Source organism: Cebidichthys violaceus, unplaced genomic scaffold (assembly GCF_023349555.1).
Source record: "Cebidichthys violaceus isolate CVI_PGR_0920_01 unplaced genomic scaffold, fCebVio1.0.p SCAF_4, whole genome shotgun sequence".
In the NCBI taxonomy this organism is placed as follows: domain Eukaryota; kingdom Metazoa; phylum Chordata; class Actinopteri; order Perciformes; family Stichaeidae; genus Cebidichthys; species Cebidichthys violaceus.
This window is the reverse complement of record NW_027176594.1, coordinates 17,502,695-17,527,475: the sequence shown is the minus strand read 5'-3', so window position 1 is coordinate 17,527,475 and position 24,781 is coordinate 17,502,695. Positions and strand designations below refer to the sequence as shown.

At 41.5% G+C, this 24,781-nt stretch overlaps 1 protein-coding gene across 1 annotated transcript in view; it reads right to left on the bottom strand.

Annotated features, from left to right (window-relative positions):
* Positions 1-24,781, bottom strand: part of prkcaa (protein kinase C, alpha, a) — a 130,853-nt gene that overhangs the window by 43,173 nt on the left and 62,899 nt on the right. The window contains exons 4-8 of the mRNA XM_068727332.1: positions 16,913-17,024; positions 15,496-15,624; positions 4,477-4,633; positions 3,802-3,936; positions 3,265-3,358 (exon numbers count right to left, since the gene is read on the bottom strand). Coding sequence (XP_068583433.1) covers positions 3,265-3,358; positions 3,802-3,936; positions 4,477-4,633; positions 15,496-15,624; positions 16,913-17,024 — 627 coding nt within the window. The remainder of the gene's footprint in view (positions 1-3,264; positions 3,359-3,801; positions 3,937-4,476; positions 4,634-15,495; positions 15,625-16,912; positions 17,025-24,781) is intronic.

Sequence of the window (24,781 nt, the reverse complement as noted above, 5' to 3'; positions counted from 1 at the left end):
AATCCTCTGAAAAACTCTAAGGAACAAGAAGCAGGGAAGACAGAGAAGAGCCCATATACTCTCAAGTGACACACAATTCACCTTTTCCCAAGGCTCCATGATCCACATTAAGTGTACAGTAAAAGAGAAAAGCTGACATTTTCACGGTTCTTCCAAGAACAAAAAAGAGCAGTGACTAAATATCCATTTATCTGAAAAATATTGTTGTTTTTTCTTAATGTATTTTATAAAAACCCAATGAAATTGTTAGTAAATTGGATCTATTTGCAGTAGCTTGGTAACCACATACAAATGATCAGACATGAGGAGAGGTGAAGGACCATGTCACCACAACAAGACAAGACAAGAGAGAAAAGAGTGGAGAGGAGAGGAGAGGAGAGGAGAGGAGAGGAGAGGAGAGGAGAGGAGAGGAGAGGAGAAGAGAGGAGAGGAGAGGAGAGGGCTACCTTCAGACTAAAGTTAATTTGGCAATCCTGAGAGCGGGGGGCAAGAAGGGGAGAGAGGGAGAGAAACTCTTGCATTAAATATGACAATGTGACACGGGATGAAGAAGCATTTGTACAGTATAAGTCTCACCAAGCACACAGGAGGAAGCAGGAGGCTGAGGGGAAAAAGGGAGAGAACCACAGAGGGGTTTATGAAAAGGAAGGACAGAGAACTTGGCTCATTCTCGAGGCCATAGAGTCCAAAAAGGATACAATGAGGTCAAGTGGATGAACCATTTTCCACATCTAAGGTTAAGGTAAACATTTTCCACGGAATAGAGAAAACCGTGAAACCACTTATTTATTTATTTTAGATCAAAATGTATGATGCACAAAGCTTTGTGAAAATGAAGGAAAATGTTTTCAAATTATTTAAGAAATTAAAAAAAGGAACATTTATAAAATAAATGTTATTGTGATGCTGCAGTAAGGACATTTAGGAAGAAGAATGGAAAGAAGAAAAATAAACACATTCAAATCTTAATGTGTAACCTGTATATATGTATTACGTACTCAAACTTAAATTCATAGAGGTTGATTTGTTATTTTTATTTGGGAGAGTCAAGAGTGATGATAGTTGCAGAAACAAGTACAAGCATGTGTGTGTGTGTGTGTGTGTGAGCAGGGTGAAAGTCCAGCTGTTGAACCCTGATACCTCCCATTTCGGTGAATATTATGTACTTGTGGACTTGTTCCTATGACAACCAAATTCAGAGAAGTGATAGAAGGTCGGGCTCTTCTCCGACATTAATCAACACTCCTATTGTTCACTCCTTTTCTCTGTACTCCGTCGTCATGACATGAACCTCTCACATGTGAAGATCAGAGATGGCAGTAGTCATCGCTGGCTTCATTTGTCGTTGTTTGTCATTAGGCTGAAAACAAATGTCCCCCGTTCTCATAAATGGCAGCTGCTTGGCCAACTAACTCAACAGGTACGGCAATTGACATAGTTTAGGACTTTTATCACCAAAATATAATGCACCCTACGAAATATAGTTGGTTTCAATTCCAAACCATGACATTTCTGGTATTCAGCCTTTTCTTTCTTTCTCCTTTTGCCCACAACGCTCAGCTCTGCGTGGCAGAAATGTCATGAAAAATAACAGTAAAAAGCCTCTTCCAGAGACCTTGTCTCCCACTGAGAGGCAGACAATCAGAGGAGCACAAAGAGAGCTGCTCCACTCTCAGCAGGCCGGACACAGCGATGCAACAGTGTCTCATCAGTGGCCTCTGCTGGAAAAGGGTCGTGTACAGTACAATGTGCGAGTGTGTGTGTGTGTGTGTGTGTGTGTGTGTGTGTGTGTGTGTGTTTGTATGTGTTTGGGAGGCATTTGAGAGGAAGAAGTGTGTGATTTACTTATGATTTTAGACACTCCAATACTGTTCATACAATTCACTTTGAATGGAATGAATGGAAAGGTGTTTAGATGACGATCAGTGAACTTCATAACTGTATGACTGAGAAAATATTTTTATATAAATAATCATGTAGGATCATCATTGAGCAGTTTCTAATTAAGAGGAAAAACTTTACATTAATGGGAAAATAAGAATTGATCATAGATCAATGATTATATATATATTAAAAAAAGGTTTAGATTTATCCTCTAAAATGGAAAAAGTACTACACTTGTCTGGTTAAAACTTCATGTTACTAAGTAACTTCAATCTGAGTTTCTGTGTGTTCAGAATAGATCATATATATATGATCTATTATATATATATATATACATTTTTATATATATATATATATATACGTATATATATATATATATATATATATATATATATACATTTTTATATATATATATATATATATATATATATATATATATACGTATATATATATATATATATATATATACGTATATATATATATATATATATACGTATATATATATATATATATATATATATATATATATATATAAATGTATCAGATGGGGTTCAATTCATTATAAAGTCTGAAAAGCACTACACAAATATTTATATTCGACTGCTCGTAATAGAAGAAACAAATTGCTTTTGCTAAAAAATAAAAAATGTAAATGAAATGTTTTCAATCTCACCACATTTGAAACAACTGCCCCAACTGCCATTAGCCTGCTTACTAACTAACTAATGATACAAACTCCTTAAATACTATTTCAAAACAACATCAGAACATCTCGGGCCTTCTGGCATCGAATAATCAAGTCTTTGTCACAGAAAATGTCTCCGTAGATTAAAAGACAGCTGTCGCTGAAAAGAAAGGACATATCAAAGGCTGTTTGGTGGGCTGCTTTGATTCAACCCCCGACACAAATCTCTCTGATGGAGGAACAAAACGCTAACAATCGGTGACGAACACACAACTCACACGTTCAAGAGGCCGCGAGCCGAGGAGGTCTTTGAAAGCCGCAGCTGTCACGATGTCATTTATAATCCAACAGCTGTAGCTGAGGGGATGTGACCATTCGCTATAATTTTAAGTTCTAGTACACATGCTCGTTTTAGAGGTTAGAGTGGCTGGACCATGATACACACTCATACTCACCGCTTTATAGTGAATTAAGGACATGGTTATCTGGATGGGATTAACAAGGTTTAAGGAGGAGTGACTAAAGGAAAGATAGGTGGCTTTAGCCACACAGCCGGGAAGGGCCGTGTCCAATACAGAACTACCACATCATCTACACCAATGAACATGAAAGACTCTAGACAAGACGCCGAGATTGTAATTCAAGTCAACAAACGGACAAACAGATGACAATGATTATTTCAGCGCAATCATCACCTCAAATTTCTCCCTGAGTTCCTCATTCCCGTCATCCTCCTCTGAGATGGGAACATTGTAGTACTCCCCTTCCTCCTGGCACAATAACTTATACCTGGAAGAGAGAGAGAGACAAGAAGAGAGGGAAGATGGAAGACACATACAGGGAAACGTCTTCTTCTCCGGGACAAACTGACTGATGGTGGGGCTCCAGGTGGCTCTCAATCAGTACAGAAGAAGTTAATAGCCGCCTTTGTGCCTCAGAGGGCGCTGTGCTCCTGGGGACTTGCGATATACGCAACTATGTTCAGTGAATACAAAGAGGGAAAGGAGGTCAGCTTTATACTCCTTTGTTTGGTGGAATAACTGTTGTTATTTAACAACTATTTCATTTTTGCGTTGAATAATAACTTATATGAAGCCTTTAAGTGTTCAATAGCATATTTCACAGCAGGGAAGTGTTGGTGAGTTTCACAGCTGCTGGGCTTCAAACTGAAAACTATATTCTAGTTTAAAACTATAGGTGAGGGTCAAGAGCAATATGGAAGTGAGCGTTACCAGCCACAGACCGGAGCCTTCATGAGCTCTGACACGCCGAAGGAGAGGGCCCCCATGAAGTCATTCCTAGTGGTCCGGTCCCAGTCCCACACCTCCACTGACAGCCTGCGGTCCTTGTCAGACGCCTTCAGCTTGCTACGCAACACAGAGACGGTACACATGATGTCGAGTTTTGGGTCACAATTACATTTAAAATCGAATATGTACTTAAGTGTTATATGTTGTAATTCGTGGTGAGGGTAAAAGCAGTGGTGATCCTAGTTGTGACAGCACTAGTTAGTGCTAGTAAGATGATTAACTACTAACAGAATAAAATGATTCATTTTCAATATTTGAAGAAAAAATTTAAATAAAAGTATAATTATTACTTTTTCAAGTAACAATACTAACAGTGTTGATAGCTTCAACTGTTGAGAACTGATACAGCGAGGTGCAGACCAGAGAATGTAAGTGTAAGTCCATCAACAGATTGAAGTGTACGGATGAAATATTGCATTTGGTAAATCAGAATTAATAATACGGTTTATTGCCAAGTAGGATTTTCACTTAGAAGGAATTTGCTTTGGTGTTTGGTGCATACAATAAACATATTAAGAATAAATAAAAATACAGGCAAAGTACTACAAAAGTCAACAACAAAAGTATAGAAAAGAAAAATAACAATAATTAACTCACAAGCTAAAGGTCTCGTTCCATCTGGGGTTGAGGTTGGAGCGAATGGTTTTGGTCTTCTGCTTGGTCTCATTTTTGGGGTCTGGTATGAGCTTGAGCTTGACATACGGATCAGAGAGGCCATTGGGGTCCATGGGGATCAGGTTTTTGCCCTCACTCACTGATGGGGAGACAAAGAATAGGAAAAGATTATCCATTTGCCTACAGAGACACACTTCGACTACATAGTTTGTAAGTGACTCTGTAAAGCCATTCACCGCTGAGTCTCCCTAAATGCGGTGCAGCACAGCGTTTCCCATACTCAGCACACCTCAAACACATAATGCCCTGCTGGTTACCATTCTGATACCTGCTGGATTAAATTAACCTGGTTCGTTAACAGCTCAATCAACATGTTATCTTCATTCAAATTCGGTGCGGTTTCGACAGTACAAAGCGCGTTGCCCAGGAAAAAACGGATGCTGTCTTTTCGGCAACAGGTGAACATCAGTCGAATAAATCGCAGGTGCCAGAGATCAAACGGCGAGTCACTGCCTTTGAGGATTGCTTGTGGCGCCGAGCCGTATAGGGAGCAAACGGAGGACGTGTTATGAGAGCAGTGAATCCAAATTGTAGGCTGTGACATGCTTAAGTAGGCGAAGGCTCCCTTCTTGTCCTCCTGCATTTAGCTGTTCAGTAAACCATGGCACATCAGGGACATTAGCTAGCCCTGAGCATTGGAGCAGTGCCAGACCTGTGCTACAGTACAGTACAGTGTGCACACACACACACACACACACACACACACACATCCCCGTCCACACTGAGATGCACAGGCATACTGTGTTTATCTCAACACAGTGCATCCCTGAAGGGACTGTGCGAATGCCCGCCTTGCATCGCTAAACCTCAGAATCCTCTCCATGTGTCGCCATCAGTCTGTCCACATTGGGTGCCTGAGCAGCGAAGATGCTAAATGACCTTTGACCTGGAGAGGAAGACTCTAAGCCAGTATGTAAAGACGGCCCGAGAGAACGGCTAAACCCACCGTGTTTGCTGGAATCCTCTGAATGAGATACAGTATCGATGGGCTTAAGAGGGATGAATGAACAAAGTCACTGAGGGATTGTCCCCAGTGAGTTAACTCAGCAACTGCTGCAAAGGCCAAAGAGAAAGACACCACAGTATGATTATTTAGTATGATTATTTTCCTCATAGGATGCAATAAAAGTTATACAGTGCGGTGTACTATTTATATTACAATTCTCCATGACGACGCGGCGTCATTTTTATTCTCCGTGCGGCTGCACCAAAAGGCTGTTTAATAAGCCAAGAGTAAATACTTTCCCAGTGTTTGCTTTTATTCCCAGACCCTGTGGAGAGCAATGGTAGCGAGGTGTGATGCTTGATGTGAGCTGCAGTAGAGTACGCACACACACACACACACACACACACACACACACACACACAGAGAGAGAGAAAGAAGAGAGACGGACAGACAGCAGCTTACAGAAGCAACTCGAGGTGTGGGAAGGTATTGAGCGAACCCTGTGCCTCCTCAGAAATCCAATAGAAAAGTGTAAAGCCCGTCTGCAGGCACCAAAGAACAACTCCTGTTCACTGTATTTGCACTTGAGCGCGGCCTCATATAGATGCACTCTTCAACAGAGAAGGGAGGACTGAAATACATGGGCTGTATTCTTTCTTTTTTTGGGGCTGATTTGTCAGATGCTCGGATAGAAATTGAGCCCCGATGCCTCCTCTTCATTCCCATCGCTTTCCTTTTTGCCAAAAGAGTGGAAATTGAATAGAAATGCATTTAATATGTGAGCTCAATAAGGGTTTTCACATGTTATCTTCTTGATGGAATAGCTAATAGTCTGAGCATTCACTTCAGTATTGTGCTGTAAAAGAAACAACCTTGGGATAGATGTTGATGTGTGCTGTATGCATTTGTTCTTATAACCGGTTTAAAGCACCTTTTTTAACCACTCCACAAATGAAATGTATTATTATCAGTATTATAATTATAAACAGCTGGCTGCTGATATATACTAGGTTGTGTATCAGAAGAATAACTCAATAATTCATGAAGCACCTTTCACCTTTCTGCCTTTAGATGTCTTGTAATAATCTACACCTGCAGTCCAGTGAATAGATTGTTTTCAACCGGACAGCGTTCAACCTGGGTGATATTAATCTACATACACAATCTACACATAAGTCGTTGTGAAGTATGTTACATTAAGGTGCAGATCCATGCAACATGCCATTCATGTGTCTTCAGCTTCAAATTCTTCCTTCTTCAGCTTCGGTCGCAAAAGGTCATGTTTTGAATATTTCCTACAAGGCCGTCTGTATGCAAAGTCACAGCACCCAAATGACATTTAGAAAAAAAAGCCTACAAACAGGCAGACAAAGTGACACCACTGTTCAGTGGCTTGTGCTTGTGTATGAGACAATGTGGAATACAATCAGTGATCAAGCTGTAGTTTGTCTCAATAATACATCTGTATTATTCAAGTTAAATCATTCTGTCCAGGAAGAGTAGACTCTCTTTATCTTCAGTAATTATAAAGATAAAAAGTATACAGTGTTAACTTGATAATATCTTTAAAAGTTGTTTTATTGACTACAGACAAGAGGCGGCTACAGCCAACTGTACTTCCAGTCCTGACCAGAAGGGGGCATCCTAGACCGTCTGATGTAGCTTGGCTGGCACTGAGCTTTTCCTTCCACATAACTGTGTGGCCCATAAACCAAACAAGATGTGTGTGCAGTCTGTTAATCCCTCACAGATGTACTGCAGAGACATACGCTAAACTCAATATCCAAGTTATCTGTGGTGCTCACAGTTTGTAGTAAAGATCAATTCACCTTTGTTCAACGAAAAGCACCTAATTTGTAGTTTACGCCTTAAAGCGCTTAAAGGATTCCATTCATCTGAGTTTAGAAACACATGCCTATGCAAAAACACACACACAGACAAACTATAGGACAAAGGAAACAGGGGGTGTGAGTGTGTGTGTGTGTGTGTGTGTGTGTGTGTGTGTGTGTGTGTGTGTGGGGGGGGGGGGTTGCCTGGATACAAAGTCTCTACAACTATCTTGGCTCGCATTTAAACAGCAGCGCAAGTTCAACAGTTTCTACAAAAAACAACTTGAACTCTGCTCTTTGCTCTGTTTATTATTTGGTTATCAGCTTTGTGTAATCAAATGTGACACACAGCCAAGCTTTGCTGAGCTTTCTGAACTCACTATATGATTTCACTGACTGACTAACAAAAACAAAATCTGCGCCCAGTGAGGTTTGTACCGCATCTACAGTCCTGCAAACTGTATGGAGCCGTACCGTCACATGTGAGATAAGAGCTTCTATGCCTCGAATGCATGTTGCTCATATCTGGAGAGATTTAATTGTTGATTTCCACGGTCCACACCGTTACAAAGGTTGAACTGTTGCACTCCATCTCGGAGGCCAATTGTGACGCAGACTGAAATCCAGTGGGACACAGTCAATTTGCGTTTTTGCAAAATAAAAAAGAATGAACAATGAAAGAGAAAAACAAAGAAGAAAGAAAGGCCGAGCAAGACGGGGAAAAAATATAAGTGAAGCGATGAAAGGCAGAGGCATATATTTGAAGACAGCGTGCGACATGCTGAGAAGAGGGAGCCGTGGCAGGGCAGAGACGACAGACCGGGAATACCAATGACATGCATTCTAGGAGTCTGGCAGCAGAAATCCCACGGCAACAAAGTTCAGTTGTTCTTTGAGCTCCACAGAGACCCCGAAAGAAGGAGAGAGTCTGCATGTGTGAGTCTTTCTTTTGATGGAGGCAAACCTTCATACCAAGATGGGGAGGATGAAACTGTTCTAATCACACAGGTCTCTTAAGTTAAACTCGTTTACTGTCAGAGGGGGTTGATATTTTTACGGCCCTAGTTGTTGTTTTTTTCTCCACATTTCAACATCTATATATTACTGTATGCAACATATGTAACAGAAAAATGTTACTCTCTTCTTTATTCATGTTGCTGCACTGAACAAGAGGTTACAGCTGTATCTGTGTGCGATAACGTCCCGCAGTGATACGGTAACCGAGCCCTTAAATTGCAGTCATTCCTACGTTCTTCCAGGCGTTCGTATAACTGGTGAAAACACACAGTCAAACACACTATGCCTTGTCTTCAGCTCACACCAGATGACCCTACCTCAAATAAAAACCAGGTGAGCCATGTTTGTTCTTCACCTCCCTGTGTAAACGCAGTCTATAAAACTCTGTGCTCCTTTGACAGCCCACTGCTGAAAACGGCCTGTGGAGCAGGTTAGCTTCTTTTAAATGTAGTATTACGTCAGAATAAAGGTAGCGGAACACCTCCAGTATGAGCGATGGGATAATCTCAGCTAAATTGATTTATTTCTTTAAATTGGAAACATAATGTGGGCTGAAAGTGAACTGTGGTGGGGCATATATATATATATATATATATATATATATATAAAATTGCAGTACTGTTGTGATGGATGATATCTTCACTACAAGCACACAGTTAGATAGCCAGGAAGCTCACTACACAGCAGTAAGACATGACACACTGCTGTCCCATTGGCCAGCTCCCTGCAGTGGAAAAAGCGACGGCGTCGGTACCGACACAAGTGCTGTCAGCCGTTCCGTCTTTACTCTGATTCATGAGGAAAATGATTTGAACTAGATTTTTCTCTTGGCAAGAACCTTGTTGGCTTTTCTGCATGATGACTCAGAAGCGACAAAGAAACGGAAATGACTGCGAGAAAAGGCTGAAGAGTGGAAGCAGTGGCAATGAAACATTCAGAGAATCTGGCGGCGAATATCGATTAGCCCTCAGGCTGCATCCGAACCCCAGACAGAACCTTGATCCGACCACAAGTCTTCCTCGGGATTCAGGGAGCCAACAGTAAAAGACAGGATGCATGCAGCACATAAAGAAATGCACTGTTCAAGAATTTGAAGAACTACAGAATTAAATAACGTGGGCAAACTTTGACATTTCACTAATTTACTGACTTTTTAGCTCGACGGGAAGAAGGGGGTAGGATGGAGGATGAGCCGCACCATTGAGCAACGGTTAACAGCTGACACTGTGCCCACAGTGAGCGCCCTAAAATAGCCTTAAAAAGAATGAGGCGATATAGTTAGAGTGAGATGATTGACAGAGATACGAGGGTTGAAGGTGGGGACAAACATATATAACTACTGTACAGTGTTGCTGCAGAGGATATTGTACACAGGACGTGTTGTAACACCTTATTAAGCTTGCGTGACGCCTGTGTTACACAGTATTGCGGTTTGTCCTACATTTCCCAGAATGCCGTTTCACAAACCAGAGAGCCAACGTAGTAAAGTATAATGTTTCATAGATTTCTTCCTGAGTGTCTGTAGACACCAGAAGTTACCATTAAAGCTTCAGATAGATATTTTTCTTCCACAGTAGCAGCACTGTTGATTTATCTTTCTGACGTTACACTTTCTACATTTGGCCAGTTATCTACGGTGGTGATTATGAAAGCGGCAGTAAAATAGACTCAGAAATGCGAGGTGGATTGCTGCATCAGCCACAAGCTCTTAACAGTGTTTAAGGGTGGATTTAGTCTTTTACTGTGAAGGGCCGCTACACCTCCAGAAGGTTCAAAAGTAAAATCTAGCTTCCCTGATCCACCCACATCTTATATCTACTCTGCGCACCAATCTGACCTGCACACACCTACACTGCACCTACATATAAAACACATTGACACCTACAGCAGCATTAGTGTAACAAACTGCAGAAAACACATTTGGACATTTGGGTGAGAGAAAAAAAAAAAAAAAAAAAGGATGACAAGGCTGAAGCGGAGTCAAGGGAAGTGAGACAGGGAGCAGAGGGCTTGTTAAATGAGGCTTATCTCCACAGCCTGGGTGAGACAACGAGGGAACAAAACAGAAACGTAATTATTAATTATTACCACTACTCCTAGAGGACCTGCATGCGGAAAGGGGTGCATACACACTCCTGCATACATACACACACACACACACACACACACACACACACACACACACACACACACACACACACACACACACACTGCTGATCAAAAGCTAAGAATCAGCTGTTGATGTTTTTCGTCTTTCCCTTAATAATGACTATTTTAACGGAGACAAAACGAGTATAATTTAGACACCAGATGTATTATTTACATGTGAAATAGTTTTGGATTAAAACTTACATTTAGTCGACGGCCTCACAGTGTTACATGCCAGGGGAGAATACTGTTCTACTGGTTTTACAATTTACTTATGAATGCAAAGAGTGACTTTGTCTCCTTCTGCCCTTTCAATTGTCAGTCTGGTTTAACTGTTAGAAGGCGTTTTTGCACAAAACATGACTTTTTTCTGCCAACCCTTCATTCACAATAACTATTAATTAATCTATTATAATCTATTTGTAAAGAAGACCTTCTCCAACTTAAAAGCAAGCTTTTGCAGCAGGCGATTCCAAACTTTTGAGCGACAGTGTGCACATTAACATGCACACGTGGATGAGGATATGTACAAAAATGACAGAAATGCCTTCTCCCAAGTGTACTCAAGATATCTGCACCGAGTCCATGAACAGCAGGGTTGCTGAAACAAACAGGAGGGCGGCTCCTCAGCAACAACGGACAGAGAGGAGCTGTGTGTCCGCTGGAATGAGAGACGTAGGACAAGGTTGGTGGGCTTCGTCCGTCCTTCAGAGACAGAACTTGTTTTGTCTCCTTCAGCACCTCCCCGCCCATCTCCATTTCTCCCAAACTGACAAAAATACACATTCTCAAAACTCGTGTTTTCTGGAAACTGCACAAATAATCTCTATGTTTCTGTGTGACTCATTATTTCATCTCAGGGTCTTTGCCAGAAAGTCTGTTCTCTGTTGGTCTGAGTGGAGTTCGTGTGTGGGTCCATGTATGGGTCTAGAGGACAGCTGCTTCCCCTGGCAGACATGTCACTTCCTGCTCAATGTTTTGGTTCTGGACATTGGTGAATCGTAAAACAGACAGGAGTCACTGGGTTTGATCATTTTAAAGCTTTCCACCTCTACTTAAAAGCACAATATTGCTCCAGGCATTTGTTGTATTATACATTTTTTGTAGCTTTGCTCTGATTGAAGACTTGTCTGACTTATTGTATACCAGGCAATTACGTCAAAGAATGGCCCATTAAAAAGTCTGCAGGTATGACAGGAACTGAGGAGACTCATTGTTTCATTCACAGTGAGATCATTCCTAACCGAGTTACTGATATAGAATATCTGTCTGTGCTGTAACATTTCATTTGAGTCAAGGAATTTCAGGATATTGTGTGTGAGTGTGAGTGTGTGTGTGTGTGTGTGTGTGTGTGTGTGTGTGTGTGTGTGTGTGTGTGTGTGTGTGTGTGTGTGCGTGTCAGTACTTAAAGGTGCATTAGCCAATACCGATACTAAAGAATACAAAGACGCCGACCACTTTCCAGACCAGATGTCAGTCTGGCACTTTGCTCTTAAACCTCGTTTGAACCTTATTTCATTTGGCCTGGGGAAAAGAGAACAACAACAAAAACATCCCGACAAGCCAAATAAAATAGGTTTTGGTGTCGCTCAGGCATACGTATTTCAGTTGAATTTCCGGCACAGAGGAGTGGGAATTTGTGTCAACAGAACAAAGATGTCAACGGCCAAAATGTTAAAGTTGAGGCCTCAAAACTGTAGTCCACAAACCACGGTGACTACGTCCACTTCTATTATGCAGTCTATGATAATAAATGTATCATTACTTACTAAAATGTAAATGTAAATGTACCCGTAGAACACAAGACATTTTGGTTTACAGCAGCCAGCCTACAACATGGAGGTATTCACAGTTCTGCCCATCAACAGCCAGTTTAGCCCCGATGTCTACACACTATACGGGGACAGAATGCATGCATAGATGCACAGTCAGCGCATTCACACTCTGACAAAAGGATGCCACTTGTGTTTGTGGAAGGATCCATCTGAAAAGGGATGCGGCGTTTCCTCCTCACTGCCATCCACTGCACCTCTTCCCCTGCTGAGCACTTCACCAGTGGAACACAATTCTGCCTGGCAAGCCGTCTGCAGCAGCTAATGTAATCTATGATACAATCTGGCCTGAGTGGGCTGGAAGTGCTGGTACAGCAGTTCCAAACACACGCCTACACACACACACACACACACACACATAGATACAAAGCTAAAGAACACATGCAAATGATAACATGCCTGTTCACATCAGGAATTGGTTACTATGTAGCATACAGGGCCAAGAGTCTGCACTACTGCAGGTGATAATTGTAGTCTCTCATCCCTGATGTACACACACATACACATTCATGTGTACTTGCGTACGCACAAGTGTCAAATATACACATGCATACATTTTTCGCACATACAGCATATCATGAGTTGACAGCAGTCTGGGGCCGTGCGCCGTTCAGCAAAACTGGAAGCAATATTGGACTGGAATGTTTCTAAAGCAGATACAGCCGGTGACTGTGTGAACAGGGTCAGTGCTAATATAGTCATCTTATCCAGTAGGATATTCTGAGATCTTGAATTTGTTGGAGAGCAGAGCAGGTAAGACTAAGAGTTAAAAGTGGAAGGAAGGGAGGCGGGAGCAGAAAATATAGTCGCTTTTGACAGGAATCTAGTTAGCCTCCTTCAGGATAAACCTAATCCTGTTCTTTCAAGTGTTTTGATGTACTTACGAGTATGTTTCTGTTCTACTTGGATTTCCCATGACATGTTTAATCAAGCAGATGACTGGCCTGTGATAGATGAATGCATGTAACGAGGTACAACCAGATGGAGGAGGGAAAATACATGGTCTCAGCCCAAAATCTTGAATAAATATTTGACCAACTCACTGTCTTGTCTCAGAATGTGTTTAAACTATTGTCACTGTTTAGGTATTTCAACACTTGGCCATTCTAGAGGCTACATATCAACTCTTGTCAGACCTAGTTACGATATACAGTATTTACAGCAATGGAAAAATGAAACACATGCTCTGGAACAGTAAACTAGTTTATGTGAGTGTGTTTGTGCCATACAGCGGACTAAAGCAAACTTGCTGAAGGTGAGAGTCAGACATTTGGCAAGATCATGCATGGTATTAGTCATCACTAATCATAATCAGGGCTTTACGTATACATAAAGTGTCCATCTATTCCTCCATTTGAGTGTACATCTTGCTTTTTTTTTTTTTATTGAGGCTACTGGCAAGTGTAATAAGAATGAATGCAATGTTAGAATTGGCTCAAACGTACTAATTATGAATATAAAGAGTAAACTTTAGTGCTTTTGTGGTTGAATAATGAGAGTGTGTTAAATGTTTCCTAATGCTTGTGTTGTGTTGTGTTGGGCATGGGTGTAGTTGCAGCACCACCGCCCTGCCCACATTCATCCTGGTCCTTCTGGTGATAATTTGATAAGTGAATAAGTCAGTGAAGTCCAGTGCCAGGGTGTCGTGATCCACTGACCTCCGTTAGCCAGCTAATTGAATGATTATGAGTCAGCTCCTTGCAGTCACTATTGTTCCAGCAGATGTGCTAATGCTCCGTTACAGCCGGGGGGATTTACTGTACAGCATGCCTCGGAAAACACAAGGCAAAGGGAGCCCCTGTACAAAAATACACTGTTGTACCACACGGGTTCCCTAATGAACTCAAAACCATAAAGATAGTTTAGCCAATGTGCATATTCCATTTTTTTAAATGTATTTTATATAAAGCATTAACCATTGCTGTGCTGTTTTATTCTGTTTTATTCTACCATCATTGCGTCACACCAGTAACTAAAACAACCAGTCACTACTCATAACAGAGTTGCTCCAGCGATGGCAGCATCCTTGCGGCAGCGATGTTGGAGGAACACACAGCTCCTGGAAGCCCTCACTGCATGTTCAAAACTGACAACTCAGCGCCCACAGCAGTATCATACAGACACTGTTCATCTTTGTGCTACTTTTAGCCGAGGACTCGGAGCGTCACAACAGATACGTTTGACAGATTATGCATGAAATGATCTCAATCTCTCTTAACCTCAGCTGCATGGTCTGCCGTTATATTGTCTCAGAGGATTATTCAACACCCTCTGCCGAGTCAACAGTTCTGAATTGTCAAATCATTTGTGAACACTTAAGCCTACATCTTGTCGAATGCATTGTATTTGGATAATGGTCAAGGCCTGCCGGAGATGAATAAACATAGGATAAAGGGTAAATAAATAAAAACATTGATGAACAGAAAAGTGTGGGAGGAGCAGATAGTGGTACATGAAACTTTATCCAAAACATTAACATATAGATTGGACATGATGACAGTTTTTTTAGGCTGGTCCGACAATATTAACAAACCGCTGTGAGAAGATTTCTAAAGGATCTGAAACATCTCCAAAAGAGTACATCACCATTTATTACATCCCATTAAGTAAATGCTATGAATAGTAACTCATTACATCCTTTTCGCAGCTCGGTAGGCAAAGACAGGTGTGTCTTTGAAACCGGAGGCATTAGCAATTAAAGTGGGTGGCATGGATCATGTGGAATATAGCCTCCTAATGAATAATGGAAAGAAAGATAATTGTAAAGCCACGACCCAGCTCACAAGCAGAGCCCTCAGATCCTGATGAGACTTAAATGAATGTATCAAGCGTTCGATTTGCTTTGCAGAGACAATTCAGTTACATCAGAAAGTCCAGCCAAGTCGTGACTGTTTAAAAAGGGTAACAACGCGAGGCCCACGCAGCAGACCACACACCACGGCAGGACTACATATTTGGATTGGGAGTGCCTTCCAAGTGTGTCGTAACTGTGAATTGTTTTTTTTTTTTCCTTACAGGATAATGTTGAGCAGCAGAGGCTATATCGATCTGAGCAGTTGAATTCCCTTTTCCGATAGCAGGGACCGCCACACATATAGACACAAACATCTTTTTAAGCCCGTTCGTTTCAAGGTGTGTGCTACCAGAGAGGGGCGGTTATGAGGCCTACCTGTGACCTGCAGCTTGTCCACAGTGACCTCACACTTGAGGAAAAGACGGCCCCTCCGTTCGGTGTAATCGGTTCCGCACAGGCTGGGCACGTTCATAACACACTGATTGTGGACATTCATGTCGCAGGCTGGAGGGACAGAGAGAGGACATGAAAGACATTAGAGAGGAGGGTTTTCATATAGCTAAAGATTAGCTTCATGTGCTTGATGCTAACCAAACTGAAAGGCTCAGGGCTTTCTCAAAACTGGCTGAAATACTGACGCTGTTGTAAAGAACACGTCGATCACTGCGACTGTTTATATAAAGTTTTCACGCATCTAACATATCTCTTAAAATACAGCTATGATCTTCAGTTATGATCGACGATGTTGACAAAATATCTGTGTTCACCAAAACATCATAAAATAAAAGCAGTGCCTGCAGCCTCTTATGGCTTAATGTTCAAATACAGTAAGCTGCTTTAAAAATGTCTATCTTTGTCTACAGTACATTTCAATTTTGGTCCATGTATCATACATATTGGGCACAATATCAAAGGGTGTTTTTTTTTTTTTTTTTTTCAAAAAGCTGTGTGAAGGAGGAGATAACAAGGTTATGTCCCAGATTTAGCCCTGTGATGTCATGCATACATGGCACGTGTCGTGGATTGGGAACAGTAACCGTTACGTCACCAGGCCACCAAGTCAGCAGGTAAGGTGATTAATAAAATGTCTCTGCTGCTACCTTATTCTTTATGAGAGCTACCTATTTTTTTGTGCCTGAGTCACATGGCTCACCAGTGCTTAAAAATAATACAGTGCAATCTTACAGTGGTGCGATTGATCTGCCGATATAATTTGCCGCTCCACGTCTCTATTTATGTACGCCCTGGAGCAATCATTAGGCATATCTGGTGGTCTGCAGCAGGTTGAGGATAATGTATTTAGGAGCTCATTAAGGCATTCAGACTAATCCACTAACACAAGATTAAAGTGAAGACGAGGAAGGAAGGGATATTAATAAAGACGGCCTATTCAGGGTGCGGGGAACATAGCTGCAGACTGAAAATAGATGAGTGAAAGTCAAGGAGGAGGGGAAATATACAGGCGTATGATATTCATATAGATGGAGCAATTTCAGGAGAGTGATTCTGATACAATGTCTTCGAAACAGAACAGAAGTTGAGTAGAGCCACTTACAGAAAACCATTATGTTCCTACGTATGCCATACTCATGCCTCATTGACCTGTGCAACAGAGCAGTGGAGGATTGATTGTCCTTCCTAAGCGTCAACTTTGGGGTCTCCACCACTTGATGTACAGAATTGACATTATAAACTGCCACTAATTCATGTTATACAATAACAAAAATGTAAAATTTGAAACCTTTTAAACGCTGGGTGAGAGAGGAACGCAGGTATTAAATGAAGTACTCACAGTCGCACTTCATGCCCTGGTGGATGAGGCCGTACAGCAGAGAGCCACAGTGGTCACAGAAGGTGGGGCTGGTATAGGTGTGGATCTTGAACTTGTGCTTCGTTCTGGGATCCTGGAAAAATCAAAAAGACAAAAAGAGTCATAAAAAGCCTGAAATGATGACGTGAAAGAAAAACCAAAATAATAATCAACAGTTACAGAGCACATGCTCTTTATGTTACTGGAAACCTGGACACTAGGAGGTTAAAAAAACACAGATTCATAACAACGTATTGATTAATTGTCTGACTTTCTGTTCTGCAGAAGTTATGGACAAATAAATGTAGTTCTTTGATCTAGTGCTTTGTTGTAAGTCGTGTTTTTGAGTTATTTTATAGATTTTACATTTGTAGAGCTGTCATCGTGTTTGGAAGAACAAAACAGGTTAGGGGAAAAAATCACTTTGTTGTTGGAGGCCATAATTTCATAAATATCCATCCTGAAAAAAAATGACTTCAGCCAAACTACGGCTGCATCCTCGGACACTCACGCACGTTACTGAAGGAAAATGGAAGTTGAAATCAACCTGTTGCATTACAGGACACCATTGTGTCTCACGAAAATGCAAAACTGACTGCAATCCCCGCTTCTTTTCTTTTCTCACACAACTCGACTCAAGTGTTAGCCAATCAGTCTAGTAACAGCCTTTTATTAAACAAGTGTTTTGAGGTTGTCCTTCCACCTTCACTGGCCACATCAGTGAGTGAGAATGGAGTTGTTTCACCTCAATGGGCTCAGCATTAAGTCCAAGAGCACCAAAAATGGATATTTAATTATTGCAATTACATGATTACATTGACTGTTGTGGGTAGGACTTAAATATGTTGCTTCTTCTTTGATTTTGATAACTAGAATGCGTGTGTCGAGCAAACACTAGAGATGCTGCCTGTCTTATGTATTGATGAGCTTTTGGATTCAATAAATGCTTTGTGCACATACAAGGTATGTGTAAATAGTCATCAAAGCTATTGGAGCTTTTCATTCATCATTGGCCTCCTATTATCACAGGTCATCGCTCCAGGCTCTCCATTGAATAACATCATATTCAGTGTGAAAAGCATTAGGGTTTAATGCAGAGTGCACTGTGCATGTGTCCAGTGAAGGAGCTGTTGGAGGATGAATCATGTCTGAATCAAGATAACACACTTGTTTTTTGAGTTCTATTTCACTAATTGCCAACTCGTGTATTTTGTGACTCTTATCAAGAAGATGTCCGAATGAATTAAACTGTCAGTGGGTTATTCATAAAGCAAACCACAACAGAAAAGCTCACACCCAACGCGGCAGTAATGTATGACAAACTAAATGTCCGATCGTTAGCCATCACCACATATATGTATAGATATGCCTCATCTTTTACAGTCCATGTTCTCATCACATCATTATAGTATACTGACACTGTTATGTGGACTGGACTTGTATTATAAGACAGGACAAATAAAACAAACCCTTCTCTTGTGTTTCATTTGCATTTGTTATTCCCCGGAATTTGCATTGAAAGCTTCCTTCCCCAATTTCAAGTAAACACAGAGCCCATCGTTTTATCAGGTGCTCATCACCACTGGCCACCGGGCCAGCATCTGTTCGAAATTTGGATACTTTGGCTACTCAAATAAGGGGGGAAAAACTAAACATTTTATACAGTCAAAACAGGCAGAAATGGGTGAAGATAAGACAGAGTTATAACAGGTCAAGTATTCAACTCAGCTGACAAAAAGTGTAATTAATGAATGAACTACATTAAATAACCCTTGTTACCGTTAACCCATCAAGGGGTGTTTCAGTGGAGTGAGCAGAACCAATAGTCTGGCTTTAACTGAAGATAACAACTTCCTCAATCCTACCGGTCAGCACTCCTAAACAGTATATCAAAGTATAAACATTCGAGATCTGAGTCTATTCAATTTGGCACTTTGTCTGTCTCTGCAGAACATTTACAATACACTAACATATGGTGTCAGAGTAAACAAATGGCGCTGGGAGCAAACTCTACCTTAAGTAAATATCTGTGGGTGATAAGTGAAGCAGGGAGCTTTTTGATATGATCTGTTGAACAAGCAGAACCCATTTTTATTGTGCTGCACACTGAGCGGTGGATGAAAAGGAGTGAATGTAAGTATATGCAAACATACAGCATGATGCATATGTATGCATGGAGTAATGACCCATATGGCAAATGTGACTGTTATTGTATTTAGGTGTCACTTGAAGGTAAGTGTTATAGTACAGATTGAATACAACGCCTCTGCAGCGCAGGGTCTCTGTCACATGCATGCATACATTCATTCATTCATTCATTCATCTCGTGCACTCAACCTGCAGCTTATGAAGCACTCTCCTGTGAAAACTGGAGGACTGCCACTTTTACAAGTGCTTTCCTGCTCATTCTCAAATTGTGCTGTCCAGTAAATCTCTTTCAGAGTTGGAATCTGTTTAAGTGGCTTTGCATTGAGTACATTATCCAGGCTAGTCTGTTTTTCTTCTTTCATTGCATCTATTTGTAACACCTGGAGAGTTTCCTTCTCCCAGGAAAGACAGAAACTTTTGTTTCTGTATCTTGAGAAACACAGCGTCAAATGAGAAATGAATTTAAAAAAAAGAGCTTGACCCAGGAGGAATAAATCACCAGTAAAGGGAGCAGCGTGGCATATATGTCGGTGAGAGCTGACAGTATCATGCGGTGAGGCGTCACAGTGATCAATGTTGCAGTTTGCCATTTCAGTCAGGTGCCTGTGGTCTAATGCAGCGGAGCCTCAATCTGGCTCCTCAGATCTTGCTTGCAATCTGACATTTCCCTGCCTGTTAGCCTGCAAAGGCTTCACACCTTCATAGGACAAAGAGAAACGCTTCCTTTGTCCGTCTATCAGGCGCCTTTCCGTGATAAGTAGAGTAAGTCCTGATGTGAAACAGAGTTGATTCCATTTCAGCTGCCGTAGACATACTTTAACACGTAATTTGAATGCCTTATGTTTAACTCTGATTAACATATAAATCAAATATTGAAGGGACAGTTTTCAATCAGACAGGAAGGTATTGAAACATCGTCTTAGTAGACCCTTTTACAGCAATGATTACGTCACGATGTTAGCTGGAGGCGAACACTAATCACCTCAGAGTAGTGGGCTTAAGTTACACATCCAAAAGGTCATCCTGCTGTGTTGTTGGGTGCCAACATCGAAATCACATACAGTTGTGGTCAAAAGTTTACATACACTTGTAAAGAACATAATGTCATGTCTCTCTTGAGTTTCCAGTTATTTCTACAACTCTGATTTTTCTCTGATAGAGTGATTGGAACAGATACTTCTTTGTCACAAAAAACATTCATGAAGTTTGGTTCTTTCATGACTTTATTATGGGTTAACAGAAAAAGTGACAAAATCTGCTGGGTCAAAAATATACATACAGCAACATGAATTAGCAATTTTGGTGACTTAGAAAGTTGTGTCAATGAAATGAGCTTCATAGCATGGCCTCTTAACTTCTTGTGAGTGATTATGAGTGACTACAACTGGTGACTTCTCTGAGGCCATTTAAATAGGGCTCATCGGATACAAACGCCCACAAACGCTACAATGGGAAAGTCAAAGGAGCTCAGCATGGATCTGAAAAAGCGAATCATTGACTTGAACAAGTCAGGAAAGTCACTTGGAGCCATTTCAAAGCAGCTGTGGGTCCCAAGAGCAACAGTGCAAACAATTGTTTGTAAGTATAAAGTGCATGGCACTGTTTTGTCACTGCCACGATCAGGAAGAAAACGCAAGCTATCACCTGCTGCTGAGAGAAAATTGGTCAGGAGGGTGAAGAGTCAACCGAGAACCACCAAAAAGCAGATCTGCCAAGAATTAGAAGCTGCTGGAACACAGGTGTCAGTGTCCACAGTCAAGCGTGTTTTGCATCTCCATGGACTGAGAGGCTGCCGTGCAAGAAGGAAGCCCTTGCTCCAAAAGCGGCACCTTAAGGCTCGACTGAAGTTTGCTGCTGATCACATGGACAAAGATAAGACCTTCTGGAGGAAAGTTCTGTGGTCAGACGAAACAAAAATCGAGCTGTTTGGCCACAATGCCCAGCAATATGTTTGGAGGAGAAAAGGTGAGGCCTTTAACCCCAAGAACACCATGCCTACCGTCAAGCACGGTGGTGGTAGTATTATGCTGTGGGGCTGTTTTGCTGCCAATGGAACTGGTGCTTTACAGAGAGTAAATGGGATAATGAAGAAGGAGGATTACCTTCAAATTCTTCAAGATAACCTAAAATCATCAGCCCGAAGGTTGGGTCTTGGGTGCAGTTGGGTGTTCCAACAGGACAATGACCCCAAACACACATCAAAAGTGGTAATGGAATGGCTAAATCAGGCTAGAATTAGGGTTTTAGAATGGCCTTCCCAAAGTCCTGACTTAAAATCCCATTGAGAACATGTGGACAATGCTCAAGAAACAAGTCCATGTCAGAAAGCCATCAAATTTAACTGAACTGCACCAATTCTGTCAAGAGGAGTGGTCAAAGATTCAACGAGAAGCTTGCCAGAAGCTTGTGGATGGCTACCAAAAGCGCCTAATTGAAGTGAAAATGGCCAAGGGACATGTAACCAAATATTAGCACTGCTGTATGTATATTTTTGACCCAGCAGATTTGATCACTTTTTCTGTTAACCCATAATAAAGTCATGAAAGAACCAAACTTCATGAATGTTTTTTGTGACAAAGAAGTATCTGTTCCAATCACTCTATCAGAGAAAAATCAGAGTTGTAGAAATAACTGGAAACTCAAGAGAGCCATGACATTATGTTCTTTACAAGTGTATGTACACTTTTGACCACAACTGTACATTTGAGATGACAAGCTGTGATTCTAGGGAGCTACAATATCAGTTAAGCGTTTCAGAGATTGGGAGGAAATGTTGCTCATAGTTTAGTTTAGCTTCCTGTTAACCTCCTCAGCCGTCACGGCAGAATGCTAAACGAGTAGATTGGTGGAGAGAAAAGTCTGCTCTCCCCGCCGAAGAGTGAGTGACTGTACATATCGAGAAAAAAACTTCAGCCATTATAGAAAAATACACCAACAAAACTTGCTAGCCAGCGTTAAGTACTGTGTTCAGAATTAGTCTGCCTTCACCTAGGCTCCGCCTTCAAAATGACAGAAAGTCGGTTCATCACACAGCTTGTAGTGGTGGAGTTGAAAACAAACCAGGAAGTTACTTTTTGAAATGCAGAAAAGCTCAGCCTTGATGGAGCTATCACTGAATTCAACATTTATTGGCAATATATGAACATTTACTAAATGGTTTCGAACACACTATAAAGTAGATGTATTTGTCACCAACTGTAACTCCTCCTGTGGGCCCCCCATACTGTACTTAAAATGTCATTCTAGCTATGATAATTAATGGTCAAATAAGTGAATTATTGGAGATGTGTAATACTGGTAGTGACCTTTAAAATCCATTGTGATGAGACTCTGCACATTCATTTTGTTCTTCTAGTGTGTCTAACACCGTCCAGTCTAACTGTCTCTGAGGACATCTTCTACTCTTGCGTATGTGAGTCCTCAGAATCTCACAGCAACATGTCTCTGACTGCCAAGCTCTTCTGACATGAGCCCTTAGATGCTGATGGTCGGCTTATCTGAGATGTCTATCATCTTAAGTGACTATAAACTCCTCCATCACACGAGACAGTGTGAACACACAGTAGATGCACAAGTAACACCTCACAGCTTGCGGCAAATCTGCAGGAACACGATCCACATCCAAACCAATCAGGTATGGAGAATCATGACCGACTTGAATTAATTCAATTGGGGTGTAAATGAAAACATGTATGCAGGATCTAGCTTTGACAGCAAGCCTGAAAAAACTCTCCTCAATCTCGATCATACTGTAACTTGTGGCCGCTACGATAGCTTATATATCTATTTAGATATATTTCTCCTTTTTGTCAAATTGTCATTTTCATGGAGACATAGGTCAAACTACACAATCACATACAGTGCATGTTGTCCAATTAGCAGCCCTGACGCGCAGGCCAGCAGTCAGTCAGTGTGTCAGACGTGATAACAAGACAGACAGACAGACAGTAAAGAGAAAGATAGAGGCTGTGCCAGCAGCACTTACTCATGTCCACCCACACACAGCTGATCCTGAAGGATTATCCTCTTGCACCCCCCCCCCCCCAACCCGCTTTGTTTTCTCCATCTACATGAATGAACAATGGCGACTAAGAGCCACATTCAGCTGCAGATGGATGATGTATTTTTATCAAATCAGCTTTTGATGGCTGAAACATGACTTAAATGTTCCCAGATAATGGAAAATACTCTCAACAAAATAGACACAATGAGGAAATGATGAAAAAAAAATCCAGTCCCTTGGGCCTTGACAGCTGCTTGACACGCGTTGGCCTCTTGAATGACAGCATGTCTGTAAGGTCCTGGTTCCACTTGTCTTTTCAATTCAACTTTTGTCATCCGATTATGCCAGGAAGCATTAGTTGACAAGTCTGTGCGCTCCAAGATCGGATCTCGCTCACATTGGGACGCGATCAACCAGACCGCATGCCGATGTGGCCGGGCCCTCATTGAGTTCTGACCTCTGTGAGGTGAGGACAGCATGTGGGCACAATTCGGACAGTTTATCAAACGTAGGCCTCCATCATCTTCCCCTCCCACACGGGAGTTCCTCTCCCCAGGAGAGCAAAGGGAAGAGAGGAGGAAAACAGGGACTGTGGCACAGCTGGGTCCCGCTGTTTGAGTCTTTTTAAGTTACTGCTGATAAAAACCCAACATTTCCTGATTTTGCTGCTTCAAAATGAAAGCGTTTATGGACTTTTATTGTGAAGAATTCATTGGAAAATGTGTTGATCACAGAATAAGAGCTTTGTCAGAGGCTATTCCTCAATAAAACAAAGACTTGTTTTATTAATTATTATTATTACTATTACTAATACTGCAGAGAGGAATAGTAAGCAGCAAAACTAACAGTGGACTTTTATTGTGAAGAAATTAAAGGATATCAAACTCCGCTCCTTTGACCACAGAATATAGCCGATCACTGTCCGATCGGGGAGGTGGACACAGCTGAGTTCCAATCTTGCACATCCAATAACAGAGCTGCAGCTTTAAAGTGTCAGCTATGACTGATTTGCAAGGTGCCATTTAAAGATTCACCGGGGCAAGCCGTAATGTGCAGAAAATGAAACCTGTAAACGAATGTACTCAACTACACATCACTGAGCACACTCGGTTGTCCATTAACTTGTGCTTTCTGCGAGCTGTGGGACGGCAGGGTTTACCCCTGTGGCTTCCATCCCCCATTACAGCCTAATTGGATCTTAATGGGACATTTGAGGCGGACTGGGTGGCTCTGCCTTAGCAGAACAGCAGGGGAAGCAGAGTGCAACGCCAACAGCACTGATGAAGTCAATCACCAGGCTCAACACAAGAAGGCCATAATGGCCAAACAAAGCCAGGGGGGTGTTACATGTTGACTGGATGATGCAGCAAGGAGGTTGCCCTTCAGACACCGGTAATATGAGAGCCAATGGGATTGCCCAGATGTCACATGCAAAGACGGGGTGCAATTTAACACCGTGTTGTACAATAGATTAGAATACTATCTATCTCAATCAATAGTTTGAGCTGGCATGAGTGCATCAGTATGCAAGGTATCCAGCTGCTAGAGAAAGATGGTGACGATGACCTTAATGAGGATAATAAGGAGGAAACAGACGTAGATGTTTTCCTTCAATTTGTGGCAGCAGATCATATTCCTCCAACACTGAGCGTCCATACAAATAAACAACGACAATCACCTAAACTGAGTTTACCCACTTC